Raw genomic sequence first — 12,631 nt, 5'->3', positions numbered from 1 at the left:
TTGGATTGTAAATATCAAATATAGTATCATAAATATAGTAATATAGATAGATTGTTTATATAGAGAGATTATAAGGAACACAGGAATTTAATTTAATAAATATTAATTATTGAGCTGTGGAAAAGGGGTCGGATTAAATCAGTTTTATACTTCGTCCTACTCCTTTTCAGGCATATCAATTGAATATGTGTAATTTTTTCTTTTTTTGTGAAATAATTTGAACATTGTTTTTTGTTCATTGTATTTTTGTGCTTTTCAATTTGTTTTGTATTTTTGATATGTTTGATTCTATTTGATATGTCTGAAATAAATGTAATCAATCAATCAATACAGTCTTTTTAAAAATAAATAAATGGCTTAAATTAGTCTTAAAGCCTACAGTTTAAAAAAATGATAACATCAATTTATTTTATTTAAAACTACTGTGAGGACTTTTTAGCTGGTTATGAAGCTTCTTAATGAGATACAAAAGCAAACAAGACTATTTCACAGACAGTTGATTATTTGGATGGAATAACATTTTGTTGTAAATAGAATTGAATTGTTGAACTCCGCCCCCCAAACTCCACCCCCCGCTGACCCCCCTCCCCCTGCACATCACCTCACACCCATCATCCCCCCCACCACTCCTCCTGGTCACATACACACATCTCTCATCCACCTGTATTATTGTATTATAGTATGTTCATATCACCTCAATAAGTTATCGACCTGTACAATATGTCCATATTCTTTATATTATCTGTAAACTAGTATAGCATGCTCACTGCACCTTAATCTGTATATTATAATCTGAAGGATATACTTATATTTATAGCCTTTATTTATATTTATAGCATCCCATTAATCCAGCCATATATACCCAATAATTTTTAGTCTACATCTGTAAATTTTGTAATTACTGTACATAGCACAGATTCTTGCACTTTCTGCTTATTTGCACTTCTGGTGAGATGCCAAACCTCATTTTGTTACTCTATACTTGTACATGTGTAATGACAATAAAGTTGAATCTCATCTCTCATCTCATCTCATAATAACTCTTAAACAATAAGTCTTTCCACAAGTGGAAGTGTAGGCTACATACCTTGTATTATTCTATTATTGTATTTTTTCTCCCTTTATTTAACTGATGTGCATATCTTTGATTTTTAACTTCTTGTTATTTTTAATAATTATATTCCTGTTTCCTGTTTTCTTGAGCTGTTGTAACGAACAAATGTCCCCCATGGGGGATCAATAAAGTTTATCCTTATCTTGCGGGCTATATATCCCTTTAGCATGATCCATATACTGTAAATATGAATGGACGAAGCCTGAGTGACATCACCCTTCTGTTACTTGGGGGGGGGGGGGGTGCACAAGATCAAAACAAACCAAAAGTTCTTCACAGAAACTCTAAAATAGTAATAATGACAGGGGCAAGAGGTCTTGTGTGAGAGCCTCCAGCAGAGGAGGATAACAACTTGTGCTCTGAAGGACTTTCACAGGAGAAAAACGTGTGGACAGATGCTATAACTTATTAGATGCTTCCAGCACTTAGTACAAGTACATAGGGTATGTCACAGTAATCATATATTACATGTTTATTCAGCTGGGATGACACAGCACCAGTTGTCTTCAGTGGTGTCCAGGATTTATCATTGACTGTTTTATGATTGTTTGCTGTCCTCACTCATGTTGAAAGAGTTTAACAGTGCAGGTACGAATGTGAAATCAGTTTAAGGCATCCATGTTGGTCATAACATAGAACAACATAAACAAAGTGTGATATGATTACATTTGTAATAATTCACATTGTGCCTCTTTTTGTCCGTTGACATTTGAAGGCAAATAGAAAAATGTGCATGTTGGAAATGTCCTGAATTTGTCCCTCCCTTCTTTTGTCATTTTATGAAGCTAACACTACAAGAAATATACAAAGTATGGAGTCAATATATCAACAAACTACCTGAAGTCACAACTTCTGAATGAAGTTGCTTTTTGAATGAAGTTTCTATATATTGATACAGATATATCCATAATAGGCCCGAATATCAGCCGCTATATTAGGCAACCATTGATCGGTTTATTACCTCTACTGTTGCTCAATGAAATGTTTTGCAAAAAATATGAAAAATGAAAACCAAAATTTGAGCAAAGGACTTGAAGGGAAAAAAAACTAGAGCCATTTTTCTTCAGAAACTCAGATCTCTTAAATCTGAAGATGAAATTATATACCCCACCCTACAAGATGTATTACTACAGCCTACTGAAATATAGCCTATTGAATGTATTTGTCCAAAAAACAACAACAAAAAAAATCTAAATAAATTAATATCAAAAATAATCAAATGACCCCTGATGCACCCTGGGGGATGTGATGTACGCAGGCAAAAGAAATCCAATGTCCATGCAGGAGCTGCGGTATTTTGCTGGTTTATTTGAGGAAAGCAAACAAAAGAACAAAGAAAATCGTGGCTCCCGTTGCCTCTCTTGACCTGATAAAAAACAATAGGCCCACCCAGGTGCATGCTGGTCCTCTACCTGCCTCTTACTGAAATAATCTCCGGTGCCCACAGTATTACCCAAATACCTAACAGAAATACTAATACAAAACTAAATTTACTAAATAAACAACATCACCCAAATATTAGTAAACTAAATACAAAAACGAATTCTAACCCCAACTAAATAGCTCCAACAGAATGATTATGTGCCTATAAATGTAACCAAACATCTTCTAATTAGGCCTATAGGCTAAAGAAAGTGCTTCCCAATTTAAAACACATGACAGGAAGTGTCAACAGGTTCACGACATATGATAATGATGACGTATGTTTACTGCAGCTCACGTGTTTCTTAAGTTTAACTCTCTGCGTGATAATGAGACGTCTTGGTTTTATATTAGCGCTGTGAAACATGGATCCCACAGTGTCATCCTGTGTGTGCATGGCTTTACACGGCTCTGACAGATCACACAGTCTATGGATCATACGTGTTGCTGACTTACCGTTGACCCCGCCCCCTTCCAGCTACGTCACAGCCGAACCAGTGCGTGCGCGTCATATGTGACAGACTTCAACAACTCCTGCAGAGGTGGTCCGAACTCCAGATTGAAGGTAAAGCAAACTTTTGTTTGAGCTTGAATAAAATTGAGTTTTGCGCGGATTAAACTTCACTTGCTTTAAATCTGCTCCACCAAAAGTTTTCCACGTCAGCGATTTTCTCAGAAATGTTTTCGCTTCGTTACATAATACAGCCTTTACCACTCTCCTGTTATAAACTGTGTTCAGAAGTCTTGCTGGGATGTGGTGCAAGTTTCAGCCAACCCTGTAATGCATATTAATCTAACACATGTTCACATATTATTATAATATTTACAAGTTCTGGAAAACTTCTAGCAAGTTATTGATTGATTAAGTCACACCGTTTTGACCTCGTGTTGTTCTTTTTCTGCTCACAATTTTAGTGTTAACAATTATTACACAATAATGATAATAGTCATAATCCATAATTTAAAAATCTCTGCATTGTTTTGTAATAGTTGTAAAATCTCTGGTTTATTGGCCAGGTACTCTCACAGTCACACACACAAGGAATTTGACTGTAACAAACTCTGCTCTCTGTGTACAACATTACATTTTAACAATAAACAACTAAACAAAGACTCTCTACAAGACTGGGGAAGATAATAGTGCAGTGGTGAGTGGTGCAAAAGATAATGAACATGATAATAGATTATGTAAATGTGTAACAGATTCCATGAGGTATATCAAGTTTTTACAGTATTTTTATGAAGCAGTTTGAACAGGTTTGATATTTATTGATTTATCCAGGTTAGTCCTTTTTTCAAGGGAGACTTGGTTAAGAATGGTCAATAGACTTGAGCTTGTAAAGCGCTTTTCTAGTCTTCTGACTACTGAAAGTGCTTTAACACTGCAGGTCACACCTACACATTCACACACTGATGGCAGAGGCTGCTATGTGAAGTGTCCATCAGAAGTAAATAACCCCTTTCATACACATGGATAGCAGCAGGAGCGACTCTGGGTTAAGTGTCTTGCCCAAGTAAACATCGGACATGTGGCTGCAGGAGCTGGGGATCAAACCCCTAAGCTTTCGGTTAACAGACCACCGACTCTACCACTGAGCCACAGCCGCCCCAGCAACACACAGTTTCAACAACAAAACACTCAAACTCGTACAGAACACATTTCATTATAATCAGAATCAGAATTATGATCATCTAAAACATACATACAGAATGTTTAGATTCAAGGCTCTTCACTAAGGATTTAAAAACATTCACGGTAACTCAGTTTTGCCGTTTAAAATCAGACTGCAAGTTGTTCAAAGCAAACATTAAAAAAAAAAGAAACATTAAAAGCTTTCTTCCTCAGCTCAGTTCTAACTTTGGTAGCAACAAATTGCACAGAAGAAGGTTGTGGACTTCATCCTTCAGAATCAGATAGATATCAGACGAGGATAACGATGTTAACATGATTAAGTGAGTCACTATAAAATGTGGATAAATGATTAACATTCCCAGTACATGTAGGTGTCACATCACACGTTACATCCAATCTATAATATTAGCATATGATAAAAAAAACAAGATATCCATATACAATACGGTACATTATGGTACGATACAGTATGGCACAGTGCAATGCGATGTGATACACTTTATGGTCCCTTTGCTAGATTTGTCTTGGACTCAAAGTGCTGCAAACATTCAGCTGCCTCTACAGTCGAATCCATAAGTAAAAACAACAGAAAAAAAAAACAGAAAAGCACATTCCAATGCAACCAAACACAACAACATATTTTGCACAATATCTCCATAAAAATCCAACATATTGTCATGTAACAGTTTTCTTTGTTTACTTGTTGATTACTTTTGTGGATGAGTGAGACTCAGCTGTGTTTTGTCTCATCTTAATCCAGACATGCGTGTGGCAGTGATTGGAGCGGGAGTCATCGGCCTGTCGACAGCTCAGAGCATCTACGAGCAGTATCACTCCATCGTCAGCCCGCTGACCATCGAGGTGTACGCAGACCGTTTCACTCCGCTGACCACCAGTGATGGAGCCGCCGGCCTCTGGCAACCATATTTATACGATAACGGCAAAGTGGAAGAGACGTGAGTGCATATTCATGAACCCTCGTTTTACACAGCTCCACATCGCCATAAAAATCTTAATGCTGTCTTTGGTTTCACTGTTAGAAAATGGAATAAAGAGACGTTCGACTACTGTCTGAGCTGCCTCAGTTCACCAGAGTCCATAAAAATGGGAGTGTTCCTTCAGTCCGGCTACAACCTCTTCAAGGAACCGGTCGAGGTGAGTGAACCTGATAAGATTTGACCTTGTTTGGAGGACTTTTACAACCCAGAGCAAAAGCCAGCGTGCAGTTTTATCCAGAGATATAGTTAAAGCATTACCTGAGATAACTCATTGATACATTTATCACACACCGGTGCAATGTCTACCATAAAACACAGCCGGTCTGTTTTCTGAGTGGAGCTTTGTTTAGCCGCATAAACATGGCTGCCTGCTGTTGTAGGCACACACAAAAGAGAGAGGCCTCGCAGAGGGTGGACACTTGGACTCAGGGGTTAATTTAGATTCTTTAGTGTGACTCTTGTATGCTGATTGCCGGCTGTGTAGTATGTATGTATTTTATTGCCGACTGCAAAACAAACTGCCCTCTCGCAGGGATAATAAAGACAACCTTCAACCTAACTCCCTAAAGTAAATCAACTCACAGCAACTCTGAGTGAGAAACTCGTGAGCCTGTTAAGTTCCTCCTCATTCCTCCTCACAGTTTCTCACCGTCGGAGCGTTCTCAAGGGTTAAGATGCTTTGTGAATAACTTTGATCTTTACCAGGATCTAGTCTTAACTTAAAGGGGAAATTCTTAGAAAACATCACTCCACTAGGAGCAACTCTTTACACATAGGAAGCTCTGTAAATACAGCTGCTGGTCTTTTTTAAAGTCTGGATGCTGACAATGAACCAAGCAGACCCACTCCCTCCTGACCACCAGCCACTCACACCACCCCCACCTGCGGCCATTAATCAGGAAGCTCAGACCTAACCTGTCAGAGCACGCCACACAGCTCCTGGTACAGGCTCTTGTGATATCACACATTGACTATTGCGACTCGCTACTGGCAGGTCTTCCTACATGCACTATCAAACCTCTGCAAATGATACAAAACACAGCAGCACGAGTCGTCGTCAACCTTCCTAAAAGAGCACATGTCACTCCGCTGTTCATCTCCTTACACTGGCTCCCAGTTACTGCTCGCATCAAATTTAAAACTCTGCTGCTCGCTTACAAAACAGCGACAAAAACGTCTCCTCCTTACTTCAACTCTCTCATCCAGGTCTACACTCCCTCCCCCCTCTACGCTCTGCCAATGACAGGCGTCTGATTCAACCTTCACAACAGGGTCCTAAGACGCTGACTAGACTCTTCTCCTCTGTCGCCCCCCGGTGGTGGAATGAACTTCCAAACTCCATTTGATCTGCAGAGTCCCTCTGCACTTTTAAGAAAAAGCTAAAGACCCAGCTCTTTCATGAACACCTACTAACTTAATGATGATGGTCTCCATATTATTGATGATGATGATGGTAGTGACGATTGTTTTTGTTTGATAACGACGACTTATAAGATGGTTTCTATACTGATTAGAGCTCTGAAGAACAGCTGTAGATGTTGTGCTCTGTCTCTGGTCACTTCCTGTCAGCTCAGACTTTGACAGACACCTTGGATAAAAGAGTCTGCTAAATGAAATGCAGAATGATATGTTAAGGTAAGTGAACTCTTTTTGTGTTTGCAGGAGCCCTCCTTTAAAGACATCGTCCTGGGCTTCAGATATCTCACTGAGCAAGAACTGCAAATGTTCCCAGGATACACGTGAGTTCCTCCTCAAACACTAAGGAAGAGGAGCAGTGACAGTAACAGAACTGCAATAACGTAGGTAGTGACCTTTCACACAAGGGGCTCAGAGGAAGGTTTTTAGTTAGATTCATTGGTATATTAAGAGGAAAAAACAGACATTATAAGATAGCCCCTCTGAATTACTCAGGTTTTTGTTGATCATATTTTATGGTTGGATGTTTCTCCAGCTGTCTCACTCTAACACGTCTATCTCTTTGAACATTTCCAGTAATGGTTGGTTCAACACGGCTCTCATGATTGAAGGTAAAACATACTTACCTTGGCTGATGGATTGGTGAGTCAGCGTTTTATTTTACCTGAACTTAAAGAGCCCTGAGTCGTAGCACCAGTTTGTCATGCTCTCAGGTTTTTTGATGAACCACCAAAGTACTCTCTTCTGTGATTTTATAAGTACTCTGTAACATCACATTGTAGAAGTGTCAGATGTCTTTCATGTTTGTTAGGAGAGTTGAGATTCTGAGAGGCACTTTACATTCATCTGTGTCGTTTGTTTTAATTTTATTTTAGGTTGAAAAAAAGAGGTGTGAAATTTTATCAAAGGAAAATAGAGTCCTTCAAGGAGGTAAGTGAATATTTTTTTTAATATTAAAGTTGTGTAAGTGTTTATTACTGAAGCCCTAAGCTGACATGCATCCATACATTTATTATTAAAGGTCACATATTCTCCTCCTCTTCAACCAGTTTAAATAAGTCTCAGAGCTCCTCAAAACATGTGTGAAGTTTCTTGTTCTAAATCCACTCTGATCCTGTATTTGATCCTGTCTATAAACCCCTCTATTTCAGCCCTGCTCAGAACAGGCTATTTCTGTGTCTGTACCTTTAAATATGTAAATGAGCTGTGTCTGACCACGCCCCCTCTCTGGAAGTGCTTGGGTGTACTCGGGCTTTCTCGCTCCATGTCCTATTGTTTACGGTGAGAAGGCAGACTCAGAGAGCAGAACAAACACCTAGCTGTGGGAGTGTCACCCACCTGGGGGAGGGGCTACTGCCCTTTGTGATGTCATGAAGGGAAAATCTCCAAACGGCCTGTTTGAGCACACATTTTCTGAAAAGTGGAGCAGGCAGAAGACGGAGAGGTTGGACTTTTCTCATTATTGGGGGGTTTGTAGACAGACTGGGAATTTCAGATCTCAACTTATTTATCGCTTATCCCTAGATTTTAAAAGCACAAAACAAAGAAACATTACACATTAGAAAGTCTTAACTTACCTCATTAGCGTGCACAAAGGCAGCATCTCATGTCACGTTCTGTCCTTTCACAGGGAGTAGAATATTGTTTAGCTTTCCTGCTATCACCAGAGAACCAGCTTTAATAAGTTGAGATCTCAAACAAACAACCAGAAATAACATATCATGGCAGTAACATGGAGTAAATGAAATGTACAGATACACATCCGCTCGGGGCTTCTGTAGGTTATTTAAGTCTATATTAAAATGAAGTCTCTAGCTGATCTCAATTGAGTCTCTTAAACTGTTATCACTTGCCATCTCTTATCATCCTCCCCTGTCCTCAGTTGGCAGAAAGCGGGGCAGACGTGATAATAAACTGCACCGGAATGAGATCAGGAGCGCTGCAGCCGGACCCTGAGCTCAAGCCAGGCCGCGGCCAGATAGTGAAGGTGAGACGGAGGATGTTCAGCAACCTTTATACAGTGAGCTATAAAGCATCTAAGGAAACAGTGACTGTGCATTTCTATGTGTTGTTTTTTTTATTTTAGGTGGATGCTCCATGGTTGAAGCATTGGATTCTCACACACGATATGGAAACAGGAGTCTACAATTCACCGTACATCATTCCAGGGTAAATCTACCGACAGGAAACACTTCAACGTAACGTACAGCCGCTTCTCCTGCAGTGATTGGGGCGGCAGTAGCTCGGTCTGTAGGGGCTTGGGGTGGAAACCGGAGAGTCTTGCAATTGGTCTGGTAGCTGAAGATGTGCCCTTGAGCAAGGCACCAAACCAACAACTTCTCAGGTGCTCTCTCATGTGCAGCCCCGTCACTCTGACATCTCTCCATTAGTCCATAGGATCCGCTATGTGCATGTCATGTGTGTGTATTTCAGTATGTGTGTGTAGCATGACTCAATAAGTCCATCCATTTACTATACGCTTAGGTTTTTTCTTCTTCTTTATCGTGAGGGATAGGAGCACTGTGATGCTTCTGGATTCAAGCGTAGCATGCTTTAGTTTGGACAGTGTGATTGTCTTGGAGATCTGTGAACTCTCTGTTTTCCACATCCAATGTCTGCAGGAGCCGACAGGTGACGGTCGGTGGAATTTTCCAGCTCGGAAACTGGAGCGAACAGGACAACTCCATCGACCATAAGAATATCTGGGAGGGCGCCTGCGAGCTGGAGCCAAGTCTCAAGGTGAGATTTTAAAAAAAAATGTTTGTGTAAGAGTCCATAAAAAGACTCTTTGATACTGTAATCAATTATTTACAACGAGACATCTGAAGTGCTCAACATGAAGTTTCATATATTCTGTAGTTCAGTCGTCATTTATTTTAGTAACGGGACGGAAATCTGTGGCAACATTCCCAGATCTGCATTCATGCCAAAAACAACACACTGGCTTTCATTCAAACAAAGAAAACATCATAAAGGAAAATCATGTCTTTCTATGTTTCTGCAACATTTAAAGCTCGATAAAAGACTCCCTCTTTGTTCTCTAACCTCAGCATGCCAGGATAGTAGGAAGCTGGTCGGGCCTCAGGCCGGTCCGCAACAAAGTCCGGCTGGAGAGAGAGACCATAGAGTCTGATGGGACCAAGATAGAGGTACATTTTTTATTCATTTTTTATCCTTTTCATTTAGTCAATTTTCTCATTTACATAGAGACACAATCAACATTATTTGTAAACATGGTTCATATACAGTAGTTGATTCCCTGTGCTTGTACATGGCTTATTACTTCTTCAGATACTCTGCGCTTTGCTACTTATTGTCTATTTATATTTATACTTTATTTTATATAATATATACTATATTTATCCTTCAATTTCCTCCACACACACAAATATGAGCTGTTTGCAGCTGATGAAAATGCACGTTTTACAGAGTCAACAGAACAAGGAGGACACTTAACGTTTATTAAGTCTAAACTTTACTTTACTGACACTCCATACGGAAACTGAGAGTGTCTGTCTCACCTCACCTCCTTTTACTTCTGTATAAAAGCATCATCCAACCCATCCTCCTCTACTGCTCACCCTGTTTCTTCAACATGCTCACTGTGACGAACAAAAATAAACTCTCCCGTATCACAAATATTGCTTACAAATCCTACCTACCTACCCAAAACCTCTCACAGCTCAACTACAGAGCGCTGACTCACAGAGCCCTCGCCACAGCCAGGACCCCTCTCACCCCACTCTATCCACTCTGCCATCGGGTCGGAGATACAGAACCCCGACCTGGAAGAGGGCACGCTTCAAAAAGAGCTTTGTCCCCTCAGCGATTGAAGCCCTAAACATGCTTCCACGCTGACTGGCCCCTTCTTCTTTGTGTGTTTTCTACCTGCTGTTATGTGTTTTTCTTCATGTGTACCAACTGTGCAAAGCTGTGAGAGCAAATTTCCCCCCGGGGCACAACAAAGTATTGTATCGAGACTTCACGTTATTTTCATGCCCTGAAGGAAGATTTATACCGTTTTCAAACACTTCCTCGAGGTGCATGCAATTTTTGTCTGGGATACATTTCTCAGCATAACACCGGTCTTGATTTTAAAATCATGAGTCCGCCCAGTCTGAGACCGAGACAAGACCGAGTAAAAATGTCTTTGATTCTGAGACGAGACCGAAACCTTCAAAAAGTGGTCTAACTACAACACTATATATTAGCATCACTTTTTGTCATTGTCATACTTTAATAAAAATATGATCTCTGTCTGTCACTCAGGTGATCCACAACTACGGCCACGGAGGGTTCGGACTCACCATCCACAGAGGTTGTGCGATGGAGGTGGCGCGGCTCTTCGGTGGGATCGTGGAGCAGAAAGGACAAGGTCCAAAAGCTCGCCTGTGAATCTGAGTCTGACGATCGCTACACTCCTGTTTTGTCAAATATCTAGATTAGTTTGTAAGTGCCTCTTCTACTAAACAGACTGTTCTCCTCTGTAACACTAAAACACTCTGGAGTCATTCTGTCACGTTTATATGAAATGTATCTGTAACCTGAAGGAGAGGAAGATTCTGTTCTTGTTTTCATTGTTTGTTCAGATTGGCTCATTCACATGCAACAAGCTTCAACCTCTGAGCCAGGTTATTATCATAAACAGAAACTATGGACTTTTCATCAAATGGCTTTACATAAAAAAACAAAATGAAAGTGTATTGTTTACTGTTATGACCCGGCTTGTGGCAGGAAAGGTTAGTAACAAAGACAAGCAGCAACCTCTGGTGTGGAAAAATGAAGCCGATGCAGAAGTTCAAAATCCTGCAGTTCGTTGAGTGTCCACTAGAGGCTGGCTCCACGAACACCGGAAGTCACATACACACAACAGGCAGAGAAGCTGTTTGCCCCTATCCTTGTTTCTGCCTCTGACCCAGTTTCGGCAGATGGCTGTTCACCATGAGTCTGGTTTTGCCCAAGATTTCTGTCTCTTAAAAGGACGTTTTTTCTTACATCTGTAACTTTGCTAAATGTTGCAAAGAGTAAGGTCTTTTACCTGCTTTTTGGGGATTGATATCGACTCCTAAACTCACCTGTGCGCTGTCATTGGCTGGAGGAAACACACCAGCTCCCCGCCCAGAAACGTCCCGAGTTAACCAGAACAAATCAGAACATGAAAATCCAGACAGAAGACAGAGGACAGGGGACAGAGGACAGAGGACACAGGACACAGGACAGAGGACAGAGGACACAGGATACAGGACAGAGGACACAGGACAGAGGACACAGGATACAGGACAGAGGACACAGGACAGAAGACAGAGGACAGGGGACAGGGGACAGAGGACACAGGGGACAGGACAGAAGACAGAGGATACAGGACAGAGGACACAGGACAGAGGACACAGGATACAGGACAGAGGACACAGGACAGAAGACAGAGGACAGGGGACACAGGATACAGGACAGAGGACACAGGACAGAGGATGGGACAGAGGACAGGGGACACAGGACAGAAGACAGGGGACACAGGACAGAGGACACAGGAAAGAGGACACAGGACAGAGGACAGAGGACAGGGGACACGACACAGGACAGAGCACACAGGAGAGGGGACAGAGAACACAGGATGGGACAGAGGACACAGGATACAGGACAGAGGACACAGGACAGAGGACGGGACAAAGGACAGGGGACACAGGACAGAAGACGGGACACAGGACAGAGGACACAGGAAAGAGGACACAGGACAGAGGACAGGGGACACATGACACAGGACAGAGCACACAGGAGAGGGGACAGAGGACAGAGGATGGGACAGAGGACACAGGATACAGGACAGAGGACACAGGACAGAGGACGGGACAGAGGACACAGGACAGAGGACAGGGGACACAGGACAGAAGACAGGGGACACAGGAAAGAGGACACAGGACAGAGGACAGACAACAGGGGACACATGACACAGGAAAAAGCACACAGGAGAGGGGACAGAGGACACAGGAAAGAGGACACAGGACAGAGGACAGGGGACACATGACAGAGGACAGAGGACACAGGAGAGGG

General features: G+C 41.4%; 1 protein-coding gene across 2 annotated transcripts; it reads left to right on the top strand.

Moving 5' to 3' along the window:
- Nucleotides 1–2,942: 2,942 nt before the first annotated feature.
- LOC109991005 (D-amino-acid oxidase) lies at nt 2,943–11,255 on the top strand. Of its 2 annotated transcripts, none has more exons than XM_020643297.3 (11): nt 2,943–3,101; nt 4,930–5,125; nt 5,210–5,324; nt 6,830–6,906; nt 7,160–7,225; nt 7,459–7,513; nt 8,466–8,570; nt 8,670–8,752; nt 9,205–9,322; nt 9,634–9,732; nt 10,853–11,255. In XM_020643297.3, the coding sequence occupies exons 2-11, from the start codon at nt 4,932–4,934 to the stop codon at nt 10,976–10,978; spliced, it is 1,038 nt and encodes a 345-aa protein (XP_020498953.1). In that variant the 5' UTR covers nt 2,943–3,101; nt 4,930–4,931; the 3' UTR covers nt 10,979–11,255. The 2 variants fall into 2 exon arrangements, with proteins under 2 accessions (XP_020498953.1, XP_065807131.1); XM_065951059.1 differs by lacking the exon at nt 2,943–3,101 and adding an exon at nt 4,396–4,489.
- Nucleotides 11,256–12,631: the final 1,376 nt, after the last annotated feature.

This window comes from Labrus bergylta, chromosome 2 (assembly GCF_963930695.1).
Source record: "Labrus bergylta chromosome 2, fLabBer1.1, whole genome shotgun sequence".
NCBI lineage: Eukaryota > Metazoa > Chordata > Actinopteri > Labriformes > Labridae > Labrus > Labrus bergylta.
The sequence above is the reverse complement of the archived record's forward strand: the minus strand, read 5'-3'. Positions and strand labels throughout refer to the sequence as shown.

Bases quoted from the DNA above. Each gene is read 5' to 3' on its own strand.
- LOC109991005 (XM_020643297.3), top strand. From the start codon at position 4,932: ATGCGTGTGGCAGTGATTGGAGCGGGAGTCATCGGCCTGTCGACAGCT. The intron at 8,753-9,204 runs GTAAATCTACCG...CAATGTCTGCAG, and splicing joins TCACCGTACATCATTCCAGG to GAGCCGACAGGTGACGGTCG. The intron at 9,733-10,852 runs GTACATTTTTTA...TCTGTCACTCAG, and splicing joins CTGATGGGACCAAGATAGAG to GTGATCCACAACTACGGCCA.